The following is a 17567-nucleotide window of genomic DNA, read 5'->3' on the forward strand; positions in this document are numbered from 1 at the left end:
TTTATTACTATCTATTTTTTTATATATATTAAGGAATCGAGAGGAAACTCGAACTTTAACCAACTTAATTTTCATTTAAGATGAGACAAATCGGGCTAACGTCCGGTCTACGATCTCTCTCACTTACTATTTTATATTATATTAGCGAGAAAAAGAAAGTTGGTCTGATCTCCCTCAAGATTCGTGTATAAATATATTCAGAATCAGATTTTATTATCGGATTTTTTCTTTTTTAAAAAAGAGAGGAAATAAAATATTTAATATATTATTTTTATTTGGGATAAAGTAATCATATGTAAATAAAAAAAAAGAATATAAAGAGAATAAAGGTAAAATAGATTAGGTCAGCAACACGATAATGCTTCCAAGTGACAGCTAAGCCGGCCCTCAATTTTTTACTCGAACTAAGAATCTTTCTATACGGTGACCGCCTGCCCCAGTTTGTCACGCGCTATGACTGGCTTTACCCGGTGACTTTCCGACAAGCTGACCTGGCAGATCATCAACTTGTTACGTGCTCCACTCGTTCAATTATCATCATCTTAATCCACGACGTGTGCTCCCTGTTTGGAGGAGAAAATGAAAGTAACTTGTCTAGATATTTTTTAGGTGCATCCACACTTGGAATGAATCCAGCCAACTTTGACCTAATTTTTTTTTAAAAATATATTAATGATCTCGCAGTAATTATGTTTACAAAAATTTTATTTCATAATTGAATCTCAAACTATTCAAATCAGAATTCAGTTTACGATATCAAATGAATTATAAGTAATTGATCTATATTTACAAAGTTAGCGTTATGGGAAAAGTGAAATTTGAAATATAAATTTATTGTAATTTAGAGATCAAAAAAATATTGTACAGATATTTTCATAGCAAAAAAACAATATTTTTACATCTTAGATGTGAGATTTGTAATTTTGGGTGAATTAACTACATATGCCTTTCCTTTGCGAATTTAAAAAATATGCATTTCTTTAACTGAGTTAATAAACATAGCATAGAAAAGTTGAACCTTGTAGCGAGTAAACTTTATACAAAAGGTTCAGCGATGAGATGGTGGTAAATCCCTTTATTAAAGGTCTCGCTATCCAGACATGAAGATAAATCGAGATATGTGCACGAGTATGCTGAGACTCGAGGAAGATAACAACAAATATCGACCTCCAGAACATATCTAACAATATTTCAGTGAGAAATATGTTTCACACGAGAATCATTCATGCGGCACCGAGGAATATCAACTTACGTCACCCCAAACCTTACCAACTCGCATATGTCCTGAAAACAACTAGTATAGAGTACACACCCCAAACCTTACCAACTCGTCTATATCCTGAAAACAACTGGTATAGAGTACACTTCATTGGGTTGTTATACGATCTTTATATATTTTTTAACTTGTAATTGCATTGACATCACCAACATTTATGATAATTGACTAGTCAATTAATTTATGGTTTCAAATCTAAAGCATGTATTATTAAGTTTGCTCGTAATAGGGTCGAAAAAATTGGTATCATTGTCTGTTTTTATAATTATATATATTAATAAAGTATTAGATTTTTGTGCAAGACATTCGTAGTTTAGTGGATATAACATTTATTTATTAAGTAGAAGGTAATCCCTTGAACTATTTTTCTAAGTATTTTCTGCTTTCTTAAATTTAATATAATTCTTCATTATTTTCATAATTACAGTCCGATCTTTATTTGAATATAAATAAAATTAATTTTAACAAAATTATACAGTTACGTATAAAAAATCATTGCATGGACGAACTTACTATAGGGACTACACCTGTCTTAGCCTAGTCCAATCTTTAGGTTTAACGTGTGTGTATATGTATGATTGTGGCCTTGAGATAGATAAATATTCTAGCAAGTGTATGGGGGTAAATATAGGATAACAGAAATGATTTGATTAAATAATATATAGTATTACTTCGTTTTTACTTACTTTTTTGGAAGTTGGAAAGAATGTCAAGTCACCTCTAGAAGGTGATTGATTAAACATATTTAAAATAATTTATAATATTTAAAAGCTTAAAATTTAAAAATTAAAATAAGAACCAACTTTAAAGTCATTGCTATGTCGTGTACTATGATTGGAATAATTTCGGTATTCCCTTTTATTTGGGCCACAAAATGGGCTTCATGACTTGGGCTAGGATGGTGAAAGTTGCATGAGAAAATCTAAGATGCATCATTACTATTATCATCCAACTACTGATGCGCGTATACCAAAAGGTTCAAAGAATGGAAGAGAGAATATTCATCACCCCACGGTAGAAGATATCTATAGATTCCCAACCCTCTAAAACCAACAGATGTTGCAACGCGTTGGAATCAAACATGGCGTTTATTACAAATACTTGCATATATGCATGCATGCATGAAAAATAATCCGAAAGACACGCAGCTATATAGCGTGACTTATCGTACAACGAACTTAATATTCGGCTACAAAAGGAATATATGAGAACTGAATTGCCTAAAAATAGTCTAATTCCCAATGAAACACTGCAATACTTGCTAATGGCCACTCTCCGAGAATGAGAATTGATGAGGTAGTGTAGCACTATCATTCTCCCAGGTCAACAGTTCCCCAAAATAACCATCATTGAATCCTGCAAGGTTACTATAGTCCATGAGGTTATCTATAGGAGGGGAAACGGCCCCGAAGACACTATTTTCATTGCACGAGCTTAGCATCGATGGGCTCGTAAAACTGGCAGGGTTGGGGCTTTCTTGACTGATTGCAGGCACACCTGTACTTTGTTTCTGATGCAACAATTCAGGTGATGATAACTCGAATTGTGTTGAAGATAGGAAGTAAATATTGGCATTCGAATTTCCATCAGGGGAAGAAATTAGTGTTGTTTCCTTGTAAGTGTTGCCTTGTCGATCCTCTTCACTCTCGATTGACGAGCTCGACTTAGCCATTCCTGATGAAGAATTTGATGAAGTTGTAGAAGACATCATCATCAGCTTTCGCTTCTTTTTGCTGTCACAATACGATAGATGCATCATCCTTTCTTTCTCAAGCATCATCCAAGGTAAAATCTCAGGGTCTTCTACAATTTTGTACAAGAAAGTCATCATTTGTTTAGGTCGTTTCTCTGTTGCCTCAAGCCTACGAGTCATCCTCTCAAGCTCTTGATCTAGACTCTTTTGCTCTCGCCTCAGCTTTGCGATCTCCATAACTAGCTCCTTCTCATCACAAAATTCACCATCTTCAATTTTGTGATGAGAAGTGCAAGTTTTAGTACTATGCTTTCTCCGAACAATGTTGCTCAATATCTGCTTTTGGCCACGTAAGAACCATTCATTTGCAAACTCCCACCGATCTGGATCGACTTTTCTGAATCCCTGATGGAAATTAAAGGTGAATTCAAAGGGAAATTCTTTTTTGATCCAAACGATACAAACAGAGTCCTACTGAGCTGTGGGATAAAAATAACTTGTAAATTAAGTATCCAGGATCGAAATTTAAACACAACTTACAGAAAATTACTCGGTGAACTCTACATCAAAGGAAAAGTAATCTACACACATGATTATAAAAGCCAGAAAAAAAAAAAGAAAGAGAGAAAGAAAAAGAAACATACATCACACTAGGATAAATCGATACATCTGATTGGAGCCCCAGTGTATTATTCACGTAGAAATCGTATCTTTTCATCAGTCAATCACATGCAAACCAGATTTGAGTTGGACAGAAGTGAGCAAAGGGGAAAAATAAACATTCATCACAATTTTTAGTAAATTCAAAAAGAAATTAGGATAATTGTCATAGTTTTGGATAAAAAGAATTGCAAAAATTAGAGAGCTTAAAACTATGGTAAGTAATCCAAACAGGCACAGCCAAAAGAAGTGTGGCCACATATGATTCAGCATAACTGCGCCGTGTGATCTAGAAATACCTTGACCCGAACAGTTTTAGAGGAAAGCTCCCCATTTTATTAACCATTTACCCAGCACAAAATCAGCCGCGACAAGCAACAATTCTACGTGCTATATCTAAATATTAAAAAAAATTAGTGAGTGACACATGACCGAGAAGCTAACTGCGTGAAATGAAGAAGCCCTTTAATTAAATCACTCAAACCAACCAATATAATTAGCGCAAGTCAAGAAACATACAAGTTGGATGGATGGAAAAAAAGGTGTCAAATCCCTCTCAAATGAGTTCTACTATAGAAGCTTTCAGTAGAGCCTTTATAGTTCTAGTTTTCATGGTTCAATTCGTACCAAGTCCATTACAACACATAGAGACAGATTGAAATGTTCATATCAAGGAATTATAAGGATCAGATGGGAAAATCAGAAGTAGAAGGAGAAGAGAAGACCATAGTCAGATAGTTCTAGATTAGAGAAGACGAGAGAATCTTTTTTTTTTCTTGTTAATCTTCACAAAATGGGCAGTACACTCTATTAACATTCGTTATAATCAGACTAGTTCCCCTAGCAATCAAAACAAAAACTACAAAAGACATACTTATTTTGACATATTTTTCTGTAGAACGGGTTTCTCTATAGTTTGGGCTGGAAGGTATTGGGCCAAGTAAAGGTAAAGTCCAATAAGTATGAGGAAGAAGATGGGCCAATCAACACTGCTGAGCTAAGAGCCCATAACTGGATACGAGAGAATGCAGTTAAAGGGGTTGGTTGAAAAAGGGGGGACGATAACAGATTGGATCAATCTTGACTTCAAGAACAGAAAAAGACTTCCAAAAGGAAAGACAAGCAAGGTGGAAACTGGTGATGCAATCGGAATACAGAAGATCACGCAATACACCGAAGAAGTCAGAAGCAAGGAACACAAGGAGATATAAGGGAATAAGACTTTATCGGTTCTTGTAATTGTTTACGTTCCTTCTTTCTTCTGAGTTGAAAACTCTGTGTATTATATGTTCTTCTGGTAATCAATAAAGGCTGGCGTGTTTCTCCGTGGATGTAGGTCTACCAAGGCCGAACCACGTAATCGTATTGTGTTGATATTTGCTTGTGAGTAGTGTTTATGATTTGGATGATCTTGGTTACTGATTGTTCAAGATCCTTGAGTGAATCTGTGCTGCGTATTTACTCTTCTCGATATAAACTCCAACAAGTGGCGCCGTCTGTGGGAAGCCACAAGATCAATGGGAACGATGAAATGTGATATTGAAAAGTTTACGGGGAAGAATGATTTCTCACTGTGGAGGATAAAGATGAGAGCCATACTTATTCAACAGGGTCTGGTGGAAGCGCTCAAGGGGAAGGAGGAAATGTCCAGTTCAATCAAAGACAAGGAGGAATTAATGGAGAAGGCACACAGTGCTATCATTTTATGCCTTGGTGATAAGCCCTTGAGGGAAGTAGCAAGGGAAGTGAATGCAGCTGCTGTATGGAGTAAACTGGAATCTCTATACATGACTAAGTCATTGGCAAATAGGTTGTACCTGAAACAGAGACTTTACTCCTTCAAGATCAAGCAAGAACAGAGCCTTGAGGACCAGATTGAAGAGTTCATCAAGATTCTTGATGATTTGGAAAATATTGAAATCAAATTGGAAGAAGAGGATAAAGCTCTCATACTCCTAAATGGATTACCAAGGAGCTATGAACATTTCAAGGATGCAATCTTGTACGGCAGAGAACAAACAATTACCCTTGAAGAAGTCTTATCAGCAATAAGGTCTAAGCAACTACAAAGAAAAACCACATCGAGTTCAGAACCCTCGGGTGAAGTCCTAATGACAAGGGGAAGACCAAAAAGAAGAACGCCAAAATTTAATAGAAACAGATCAAGGTCCAAAAGCCAAATGAAACTCAAGTGTTTCATCTGTCACAAGGAAGGTCACTTCAAAAGAAATTGTCCCGAGAAAAATAAATGGAAACAGCATAAACCAGCAGATCATGGTGAAGCATCAGTGGTGTCAGATGGTTATGAATCAGCTGATGCCCTAGTCATTACTACTGAAGACTCAAACAATGAGTGGATACTAGACTCTGGTTGTTCTTTCCACATGTGCCCAAATAGGTCCTGGTTTGAGGAACTAACAGAAGCTGATGAAGGAATGGTTCTGTTAGGAAACAACAAGGCATGTAGGATTAAAGGAGAAGGTACAATCAGAATCAGAATGCATGATGGAGTGGATAGGCTGTTACAAAATGTAAGATTCGTACCTGAGTTAAAAAGGAATTTGATATCATTAGGAACACTGGACTCAGGAGGCTACACATTCAAATCAGAAAAGGGAATTATGAAGGTGATGAAAGGCTCACTGGTTGTTATGAAAGCAATGATGAAGAACTCCCTGTATCTAATGATAGGCAATACAGTGATAGGTGGAGCCGCAGTAGCTCAAAAACCAGAACACAAAACAAGGTTATGGCATGAAAGGCTAGGGCATCTAAGTGAAAGAGGACTCCAAGAGCTGTGCAAACAGAAGCTGCTAGGTGATGAAAAGATTCAGACCATAGAACTCTGTGAATATTGTGCTCTGGGAAAATCAAAACAAGTCAGTTTCTCTGAGGCCAAACACACCACCACTAGACCATTAGAATACATACATTCTGATGTATGGGGCCCTTCAAGGACATCAACACACGGGAGAGGGAGATACTTCATGACCATCATAGATGATTTTTCAAAAAGGGTATGGACTTACATTCTGAAAACAAAAGATCAAGTGGCTGGCAAGTTCAAGGAATGGCTATTAATGATAGAAAATAAAACTGATCTGAGAGTCAAACACATCAGGACTGATAATGGGCTAGAGTACCTATCTGAACAATTCGACAGGCTGTGTAAAGAGAGAGGCATTACCAGACACAGGACAGTGGCAGGCACTCCTCAACAGAATGGGATTGCAGAAAGGATGAATAGAACCTTACTAGAAAAGGTAAGGTGTATGATATTGAGTGCGAGGCTGCCTAAGACATTTTGGGGAGAAGCCCTCTCCACAGCCTGTTACCTCATTAACAGGTGTCCAGCAAGCTCCATAGGAGTTAAGACACCTATGGAGGTTTGGAGTGGTAGCCCAGCTAATTACAAAGGTTTAAAAGTATTTGGATGTCTTGCCTATGCACATGTAAAGCAAGATAAGCTGGATGCTCGAGCTCTAAGATGCATATTCATAGGCTACCCGGAAGGAATTAAAGGTTATAAGGTGTGGAATCTAGAACCAACAGGACCAAGGTGCTTCAACACAAGGAATGTTGTATTTGATGAGTCAAAAATGGGATATGATTTAAAAGGACATAGCCCTGAAAATGAGACAGTGGAGTCTGAGGAATCACAAGTTGAGGTGGAGCCTGAAAAGCAAACTCATAGGAAGGATGAGGAAGCACAGAATGAATCAGAGGATGACACAACAGGGCAATCACTAGAAGGAAATACAAATGAAGAACTCAAGACATACTCTTTGGTAAGGGACAGACAAAGAAGACAAATTAAAACCCCAAAAAGGTATGGCCAACTTGATTTGTCATGGTATGCACTGTCAATAGCGGAGCAAGTGGAAACCATGGAACCGTCATCCTATAAAGAAGCTGTGAATAGCAATAGCAGAAACAATTGGATAAAAGCGATGGATGAGGAGATGGATTCCTTGAAGAAGAATGAGACCTGGGAACTAGTTAACAAACCCAAGGATCAAAGAGTGTTAGGATGCAAATGGATTTACAAACTCAAGGAATCTAATCCAGAAACCGTGAATCTGAAATACAAGGCAAGGTTAGTTGCAAAGGGCTACTCCCAACGTGAAGGAATAGATTTCAATGAAATCTATTCGCCAGTAGTGAAACACAGTTCAATAAGATTAATCCTTGCCTTGGTCACCCAGCTGGATTTAGAGCTACACCAATTAGATGTAAAAACCGCGTTTTTGCATGGAGAACTTGAGGAAACAATCTTCATGGAACAACCAAAAGGGTATATTAAAGATGAACATCAAGGAAAGGTCTGCCTCCTAAAGAAGTCACTCTACGGCTTAAAACAAAGCCCAAGGCAGTGGAATAAGAAATTTGATGATTATATGAGAGAGATTGGAATGCACATAAGTGAGTATGACAGTTGTGTCTACTTAAAGAAAGACAAGAAAAAGGTCGTTTTGTACCTCCTCATATACGTAGATGACATTCTCATTGCTAGTGACAGCATGGAAGAAATCAGGAACTTAAAACAACAACTGAATGTCAAATTCGAAATGAAAGATTTGGGAGAAGCCAAGAAGATTCTGGGCATGGATATACAAAGACATAGGACAGACAAGAGTTTGTTCCTAAGCCAAGGACACTACTTAAGGAAGGTATTAACAAGATATAACATGCAGAAGGCAAAAACAGTAACATCCCCACTTGGACAACAGTTTAAACTCTCAATAGATCAAGCCCCACATGACAAAGAAGAAATTGAGAGAATGAAAACCATCCCATATGCAAGTGGTGTGGGGAGCCTAATGTATGGAATGGTATGTAGCAGGCCTGATCTAGCATTTCCTATAAGTGTGGTGTCCAGGTTCATGGCTAATCCTGGACCAGCTCATTGGGAAGGGCTAAAGTGGCTACTAAGGTATGTGAAGGGAGTGGTAGACGTGGGACTAAAATTCAAACAAAGAAATGGAGAAGAAGGACCAGTGGTGGGATATGTGGATTCAGACTTCGCTGGAAACTTAGATACACGAAAATCCATAACTGGGTATGTCTTTACTATGTTTGGAACGGCCATTACTTGGAAGGCAACACTCCAGTCAGTTGTGGCATTATCAACTACCGAAGCAGAGTTTATAGCTGCCACCGAAGCCATCAAAGAAGCCTTATGGCTGAAAGGATTTATAAGGGAACTAGGTATACAGCAAGCCAGAGTGGTTGTATATTGTGACAACCAAAGTGCAATACACTTATCAAAGCATCAGGTTTACCATGAACGATCAAAACATATTGACGTGAAGATGCATTTTGTGAGGGACATCTTGAATAAAGGACAAGTGTCTCTGGAGAAAATCGCGACAGAAGACAACCCGGCAGACATGCTAACCAAAACACTGCCTTATACTAAGTTCAGACATTGCCTGAACTTAGTAAATGTAGTGGAGCTCAAATAAAGCTTATAAAGAAGAGAAACAGCCAATCTTTAGAGAAAAGGTGGAGATCGTAGAACGGGTTTCTCTATAGTTTGGGCTGGAAGGTATTGGGCCAAGTAAAGGTAAAGTCCAATAAGTATGAGGAAGAAGATGGGCCAATCAACACTGCTGAGCTAAGAGCCCATAACTGGATACGAGAGAATGCAGTTAAAGGGGTTGGTTGAAAAAGGGGGGACGATAACAGATTGGATCAATCTTGACTTCAAGAACAGAAAAAGACTTCCAAAAGGAAAGACAAGCAAGGTGGAAACTGGTGATGCAATCGGAATACAGAAGATCACGCAATACACCGAAGAAGTCAGAAGCAAGGAACACAAGGAGATATAAGGGAATAAGACTTTATCGGTTCTTGTAATTGTTTACGTTCCTTCTTTCTTCTGAGTTGAAAACTCTGTGTATTATATGTTCTTCTGGTAATCAATAAAGGCTGGCGTGTTTCTCCGTGGATGTAGGTCTACCAAGGCCGAACCACGTAATCGTATTGTGTTGATATTTGCTTGTGAGTAGTGTTTATGATTTGGATGATCTTGGTTACTGATTGTTCAAGATCCTTGAGTGAATCTGTGCTGCGTATTTACTCTTCTCGATATAAACTCCAACATTTTCCGTCTGTTCATGCCCAACCTGTACATTTTCTGACTTCTCTTTCAAAATCATCTTGTACTCAAGGTGGAACATGGACTAAAGATGGCCAAAAATGCCAAATCTTCTCAATTAACTGCTTCAGGTAGACTATCTCACCAAAGAACCAAATTTTGTTCTGCTGCACCAACTCCAATAACACAAATGGTAATACGATGCAAATAGGAGTGGGCCAAGTTATTGGTGTACCCAAAAATAAAACTTGCCTTGTGAAAACTCGAAAAAAGAATCGTAGCTAACTAATGTTTCTCAGTCAAAGATTGTTTACTAGCTAATAAACCGCTCCACAATAATAACTTTATATTATATATATATTTCGATTAGTTTCTGGAGTACCCAATTTCAGAACACATCAGAAAAACAAAGCCAAAGCAAAAAAAAAATCCCAGAATCATACACAGATTAAAAAATGAAAATCCAACAAACCCACATCAACATAGAAATAAACCGAAGCTCCTGAATCACTGAACTCACATATGTATTGAGCTGACGCACGAAACTAGCGAAATTGCTGTGCTTGAAATACACGGGCAGAATCTTCCGCGAGAAATCCAATGGCTCCAGAACGATGAAGCTGTTATTCCCACTTCCCCAAGTGATGAAAGCATTAGTCGACGCATCATTCACCATCTGATAAGTTTTCATCACAAACTGCGCGGTCACACAACCGCCAGTAGTACTACTACTGCTACTCACCCCCTCCATCCCACGCACAAATCAGTCAAAGCCCAGAAAGAAAAACGGTTCCTTTACTTCAAAAAAAAAAAACACGAGGGTTGATTCTTGATTTGAGGGAAGGGAAGGAGGGGTGGGTGCCATTTGCACAGTGAAATAAGTGGTAACGTGGAGCTCAAAGAGATGGGGTTCGTATTTCTTTGGGATTGTTGGTAGGAACCCACCGTGTCCCATGTTATCTAAATGAGATTTTTAATTATCCTTTTGTAGGAGGTTGGGAGACACGCGCTGTAGCGTGAGAGTGATTGCTTGTGGTCCAGTTTCCCAAGAGCAACGTGTGTGCGTGTGGGTTGGCCAGACGTGGAATGGGGCTGACCTAGACGATACAGCGCAGCGACGATTAATTTAGAAACTCAAAGCATTTTATTTTTAAAATTTTTACCATGAAATTTTACTTTCTTTCACTTTGAAATATCAAAATCATATAAATTATAAAATTTTAATATTTTAATGTTATGTTGTCAATTTTAGAGTCAAACTTAGACTTAATATATTATCAAACATGTTCAGTTTCACTGATACATACAAAAACTTCTGGTAATTGTTGTTTTTGTTTGATTTTAATATTTCTAGAAAGAATTTGAGATATGATTTCGGAGAATTAAACAAAATGTTGTTCTATATAATTTTCTAAGTTGATGCGTATTTATTTTATATTTTTAACCTCTTGAAAACTTTTCTAAAGTAATATTATTAATTTTTTATATGAATGATGGAAATAAAGCTCACACACATTTCCCAAATGAGAAAGGGCCAACTGGACAAATAGTGGGGCCGGGTATCAAAGAATCCAACGCGCCCACCTATGAGTTAAGCGTGGCTATTTTTAGCCGCTGACACTTGTTAAAGCATTCAATTAAAATAAATTAAAAAAGTTGTATGATTCGACATTTATTAAAAAATTCAATATTTTAATATTATAATTTACGTACAAATATTATCATAAAATTAATCGACAAAAGTGTTGAGTAGACTGAGCAAAGTTAATAATAACAAAAAAAAAAGAAAAGAGTTTTCTATAATTTTATGTATTAAAAAAATTCAAAATCTAAACAAAATGATGGATTAAAATTTTAAAAATTAAAAACTTTAATCAGCATAATAATTACAAGTTCCATACGCTTCTCTATTATATATGTTTTTTTTCTACTCTGATAAATAAATAATTAAATAAGGGATAAATGACCTTTTTTGCGCCATGAAATTTAAAAGTGATCATATATATAAAATCAATTATCTTTTAAAGCATGTGTTTTAAAACTCAATTATAAAATATGGGAATTTCAAAAGATATTTTATTTTATATAAAGATTATATACTTATTTATTTTAGATTTTTTTATTTACAATAAGTTCGAAATACAATTTGCTACTTTCATATCGTTGAATGATATTATGAACACTTTGCATCAAATGAAAATAGTGTGATCTTGGGAAGATTTGATGACTCACATAACATGACAAAAAGGTCATATTTTTATATTTTAACTTTTTTTAAAAAAAGTCGGAATACGATTATTAATATTAATGCTATCTGTATGTGTGTAGTGCATATATATACAGTAAATTTTTTATGTACATATTGTGTGTATAGTCCATTTTTTGGTATAAAAAATATTAGAAATTAAATTTTACGATTAACTATTAAGTTACTTTTTTATAATTTTTAATAAGTTTTTTTAAACAAATAACTAAATTTGAAAATTTTTAATACACTGAATATTTATATTATTTTTAAAAAAAACTGGAAATTGGTCTCTAATTAAGCTCATTCTACGGATAATAATTTTAAAAAAAACCCCGAAATGCTAACAAGTAATATATTATGTTTGTTCGAGACCGGACTTTAGCCCAATGGTCTCACCCACAAGCTTAAGCTGGCTCCCTTCCCGGGTTCGATCTCTCTCCCCAGCGTGCGTTGTAATAAAAAAAAATATATTATGTTTGTTCTAAAAATTGTTCCTAGTTAGATTTTCAATTTTAATTTTACTGAAGGTCGAGTTGATTGGTGAGGCCCAAATAGGGCATCTGAACTGATGGGCTTGCTAGCTCAGTTAAGTTAACCGTGGGGTATCATAATTCGGGTCCATTTGGTGTAGGAAATTAGACGAGGGGGAGAGAATGTGGTACAACATTTGACGTTACTTTTGAAAAAAGGAATGAAAATACTACCTGAGAAACAGTTGTTTAGAAATCAGATCGATATAATTTGCAATTCTTTTTAATTTTTGTGGCTAAAACTCTTAAACCAAAATTTATCATATCATCTTTAAACACATTTATCCAAATTTTCAATGACTTACTCATCTTTCTATTCATTCTATTAACATGTCAATCTAAAATATCTCGGATTGAGATCGTATTGGTCTCCTTTTCGTATCATCAAACCATTAGACGTATCTCCATAATCTTATCATCTATGAAGGCTACACTTAAATAGCTCATAAGTATTTCGTTCCTAATTCTATCATTGCGTGTTTTGCAACACTTCAATGTTAAGATACACGTATCTGCTATCGCAATCTTATACAGATGTAGTCCTATAGTGGTTCAACACTTTGAGCCACAAAAGCATAGTTGGTCAAAGAATAGCCTTATAACTTTTTCTTTCAATCTTGCATACATCCTTCTGTAACATAAGATTATTGATGTCATCTTTTCATTCGCTGCTAAATGCTTTCATTCTAAGAATTTATTATATTTATCATAAAAACTCATACGAAACAGTATTGTATGTCAATTTTGTCAAACAGATATTTAATTCGATTCGTGAAAAAATATTATTTTTTTATTAAAAGTATTAATTTTCACTTAAAGTATAAATCAGGTTGACGCGTCTCCCAAAAAAGATATATGAGAACGTCTCACAATAGATTTACTTCATATTTATATATATTGTGTTTGAGTGGAGTTATTTAAACTCGAGATAATAAGTTGATTAATAAATTTAAATGATTTCATTTATAAAAATTCTAAATAAATTATATTTATTGATCTGGAGATCCAAATAGAAGGTGAATTTCAAGTATAATATTTGATTCATGGATCTGATATGATTAATTTTATGTGATTGATAATATTAAAATGACTTTCAAATTTATTTCCTACGAAAATTACATAATTATCCTGCGGCCCCATTGGTCCTCGGAGGCGGAGTACTCAATGCCAAGTCCGAACGAAGTGTCCCTCGTCTTCTCCACCCCAACCACTATACATTCTACCGATCACCAATTACTCCTCCACCACATCCTCCTCCTCCGACGCCACCATGGCTTCGCTTGTCTACCCCAAAACTCCGTCACTCTCCTCCTCATCCTCACTCTCCTCCACCACTCCCCTTCTACGCCCCTCCATTTTCTTCCTCCGACCTAAATCCTCCTCCTCCTCCTCTCGCCTCCCCGGCGTGCGCGCCAAGATCCGTGAGATTTTCATGCCTGCCCTCAGCTCTACCATGACCGAGGGTAAGATCGTCAGCTGGATTAAATCCGAAGGCGATACGCTCTCCAAGGGGGAATCCGTCGTCGTGGTGGAATCGGATAAAGCCGATATGGATGTGGAGACATTTTACGATGGAATTTTGGCTGCAATTGTTGTTAATGAAGGTGAGACGGCTCCGGTTGGCTCGCCGATTGGGCTCTTGGCTGAAACAGAGGATGAAATCGCCGAAGCCAAGGCTAAAGCCGCGTCGCAGTCCACTGGAGCTCCCGTCAGCTCAGCTCCAAAAGTCGAGGATTCTGCTCCCGTTCCCATTCCTGCTCCTGCGACAGCTCCGGCTCAGACACTGGCTTCTGCCCCCACTACGCCAGGGAAGGTGGTGGCAACGCCCTATGCGAAGAAATTGGCCAAACAGCATAAGGTGGACATTAATAAGATCGTGGGCACGGGTTCGTTTGGAAGGATTACGCCGGAGGACGTGGAGAAGGCTGCAGGAATAACCACCACTCCGAAGAGTAATGTGACCGTGCCTGCTGTGTCTGCTCCGGCATCTCCGCCAAAGGCTGCAGCAAGTTTTCCGGAGATTCCTGGATCGAGTGTGGTGCCGTTCACTTCAATGCAAACAGCAGTGTCGAAGAATATGGTGGAGAGTTTGAGTGTGCCCACTTTCAGAGTTGGATATCCTGTCGTTACTGATGCCTTCGATGCTCTCTATGAGAAGGTACACATTTTTATAAGATGTCATCCTGTTGGAATTAGCATGATTTACATTGATTATTTGGAATGGGCTGGATTCCAAGTTGGTGAAGCATTTGATTAAAACTAATTATCTTTGGGACGTGTTACAAAAATTAGAGTAATTTTAATTGCGTAATCGCGATGAGGCATGGATTCATTGCATTCTACGTGGATGTCAAATAACTTCTCACAAGAAGTTATGCCAAAATAGACATACTGGAATGGGAGTTAATTCTTGGATTATGGTATGAATTGTACTGAATGGGAAATAATTTCATATTTATGACAAGTTGGAGAGAAAACTTATAAGTGTGAATATGAGTTAAATATTGCAATTTTATAAGAAGTCATCCTGTTGGAATCAGCATGATTTACATTGATTATTTGGAATGGTTCGGATTCCAAGTTGGTGAAGCATTTGATTAAAATTAATCATCTTTGGGAATGTGTTTCAAAAATTAGAGTGATTTTAATTGAGTAATCGCGGTGAGGCATGGATTCATTGAAGAATATTCATTGCATTCTGCGTGGATGTCATATAACTTCTCACAAGCAGTGATGCCAACAATAGACATACTTAAATGGGAGTTAATTCTTGGATTATGATATGAATTGTACCAAATTGGGAAATAATTTCATATTTATGACAAGTTAGAGAGAAAACTTATAAGTGTGAATATGAGTTAAATATTGCAATTTTATCCACACTGATAGGTGAAACCGAAGGGTGTAACCATGACAGCCTTGTTAGCGAAGGCGGCAGCAATGGCATTGGTTCAGCATCCTGTGGTGAACGCGACATGCAAAGATGGGAAAAGTTTTACTTACAATGGCAATATAAATATCGCAGTAGCTGTGGCGATTAATGGTGGATTGATCACCCCTGTTCTTCAGGACGCGGATAAGGTAACATCGGAGTGAAATTTGTTTTCTAATTACTTCTCAATACCTTTCCTTGTTTTGAGCTTAAGAAGCATTGAAGTTTTTGATGATCTTGACTTGTCTTCGCTTCATGCAGTTGGATCTTTATCTGTTGTCTCAAAAATGGAAGGAGCTCGTGGAAAAGGCACGTGCAAAGCAACTTCAGCCTCATGAGTACAATTCAGGTACTTAAACAGTCCATATTGTGTAGAGTAATAAGGATTAAGGTCAGGTACGATTTTGAGATTCGTGGTTGTATAATTACTGAGTTATAAATGGTTTTTGACCTGTAGGGACTTTTACACTATCAAATTTGGGTATGTTTGGAGTGGATAGGTTTGATGCTATTCTTCCTCCAGGCCAGGTGAGAAATGAGACTGTATAACAGAGATAATTTTGCCTACATTATATTTCTGCGTTGTTTAAAGTACTTTGGATGGTAATCAGGGGGCTATTATGGCTGTTGGAGCATCAAAACCCACTGTCAGTGCTGATAAAGATGGATACTTCAGTGTTAAAAACAAGATGCTGGTAAGTTTAACATTTGGTATGAAAAAATGTTGTGCTATATGGTGCATATAGTTGAGCATATCACATTTTTATGCTGGCTGCTTTCCTCTGAGTTGACATTGTTCTTTTCTTTTCCCACATTTACAACCATTCATTTCAAATATTACTTGCCACTGATGTTCGAAATGGGAAATCACTTGTGCAGCTTTACCATGTCATGTAACTTGTTTGTTAGATATTGACTTGCCCGAGCATTAAATGGGAAGTCAGTGTTTGAGGAGGTGATCACTGATTCTGTGACTTTGTAAAACTGCTGTAACAAATTTTAAGCTTATTCAATCTGTAAAACATAACGTCGAATTACTGCTATACCTATATTAAATCAGACGAATAACCTCTACAACCTTAGCCTTATCATCAACCACATATTGTTAATGGTAGTTGACAATCTGCTGTGCTAGTTGGGTTTTGTGTTGTGTTGGGTATTGAATAGAAGTTCTGCTTAACCAAAAAACCCACCTTGTCAAGCTGTATAGACATCTCCGTATTATTTGCCATTTGAAGAGATCAATTTTCCAACAGAAGTGGTTGGATGTAATATTTTTTCTGGGATACAAGTATACAACATTAGGTGATTATATCCCATTAGGTGAATGATTCGCCTGTACCTTTTCAGGTGAATGTGACTGCTGATCACAGAATCATTTATGGTGCTGATTTGGCTGCTTTTCTTAAAACATTCTCAAAGATCGTTGAGAACCCAGAAAGCTTGACGATGTAGAACACGGTTTAATTTGGTAGCGATGTGTCAAAGAGGTATTTTAATGAACTGGATGCGGCTATTTAGAACTCACCGCTGATTTTTTTTTTTTTTGGTTGTATTTCATTGTGTTGTTCTTTCTTTACATACCATACGACGGTGAACAACAAATTTTGAAGCAGAATTTTAAACTTTTGCTATCATTTCGAATACAATTCAGGGCATTTAACTTTGTTGGTAACTTTTATCTTTATTCTCACGCGCACCTCAAATCCAATGGCTGCTAGAAAAAGATTGGGGTTGGCTTTAGAGTGCCTTTGTGTAAAAATAATTTGTTTGATTGTGCTTTTCTTTAGAAAAGTACTTGAATATTTTTCAATGCAATCTTGAACAGTTACGAACTTGGATTTTGTTCTTTTAATTTACTTGCCTTTTTTAATATTAAAATAAAATTAAAAACATTAAGTTTATACATATACATANTTTTATGCACGAATTGTTATTCATTGTTTTGCTATTTTGTTACCTAGGTACTCGTGTAACTATTTATAGGGAAGTTCAATTGAATCTACTTGTGGGTTGCATTCATATTAATAAGCTAATTGTTCTAATCGATTCCATGCGGAACAAATGAATAATTATCTTTAATTATTTTAACTTTCTTAAAACAATCTTTATTTTCATTCAATCATTT

General features: G+C 36.6%; 2 protein-coding genes across 2 annotated transcripts; one reads left to right on the forward strand and one right to left on the reverse strand.

Annotated features, from left to right (window-relative positions):
* Window positions 1-2274: 2274 nt before the first annotated feature.
* LOC140981028 (heat stress transcription factor A-2b-like) lies at window positions 2275-10605 on the reverse strand. Its single transcript, XM_073447241.1, has 2 exons — window positions 10250-10605; window positions 2275-3374 (listed from the first exon to the last, which is right to left on the reverse strand). Exons 1-2 carry the CDS (start codon window positions 10478-10480, stop codon window positions 2538-2540), a joined length of 1068 nt encoding a protein of 355 aa, XP_073303342.1. The 5' UTR covers window positions 10481-10605; the 3' UTR covers window positions 2275-2537.
* A 3033-nt stretch (window positions 10606-13638) lies between these two features.
* Window positions 13639-17105, forward strand: LOC140981216 (dihydrolipoyllysine-residue acetyltransferase component 4 of pyruvate dehydrogenase complex, chloroplastic-like). The gene is made up of 6 exons (XM_073447544.1): window positions 13639-14665; window positions 15397-15588; window positions 15701-15788; window positions 15897-15967; window positions 16051-16134; window positions 16790-17105. Exons 1-6 carry the CDS (start codon window positions 13778-13780, stop codon window positions 16892-16894), a joined length of 1428 nt encoding a protein of 475 aa, XP_073303645.1. The 5' UTR covers window positions 13639-13777; the 3' UTR covers window positions 16895-17105.
* Window positions 17106-17567: the final 462 nt, after the last annotated feature.

This window comes from Primulina huaijiensis, chromosome 7 (assembly GCF_012295235.1).
Source record: "Primulina huaijiensis isolate GDHJ02 chromosome 7, ASM1229523v2, whole genome shotgun sequence".
Lineage (NCBI taxonomy): Eukaryota > Viridiplantae > Streptophyta > Magnoliopsida > Lamiales > Gesneriaceae > Primulina > Primulina huaijiensis.

Bases quoted from the DNA above. Each gene is read 5' to 3' on its own strand.
- LOC140981028 (XM_073447241.1), bottom strand. From the start codon at position 10,480: ATGGAGGGGGTGAGTAGCAGTAGTAGTACTACTGGCGGTTGTGTGACC. The intron at 3,375-10,249 runs GTGAGTTCAGTG...AATTTCCATCAG, and splicing joins TGCGTCAGCTCAATACATAT to GGATTCAGAAAAGTCGATCC.
- LOC140981216 (XM_073447544.1), top strand. From the start codon at position 13,778: ATGGCTTCGCTTGTCTACCCCAAAACTCCGTCACTCTCCTCCTCATCC. The intron at 14,666-15,396 runs GTACACATTTTT...CCACACTGATAG, and splicing joins TCGATGCTCTCTATGAGAAG to GTGAAACCGAAGGGTGTAAC. The intron at 16,135-16,789 runs GTAAGTTTAACA...GTACCTTTTCAG, and splicing joins GTGTTAAAAACAAGATGCTG to GTGAATGTGACTGCTGATCA.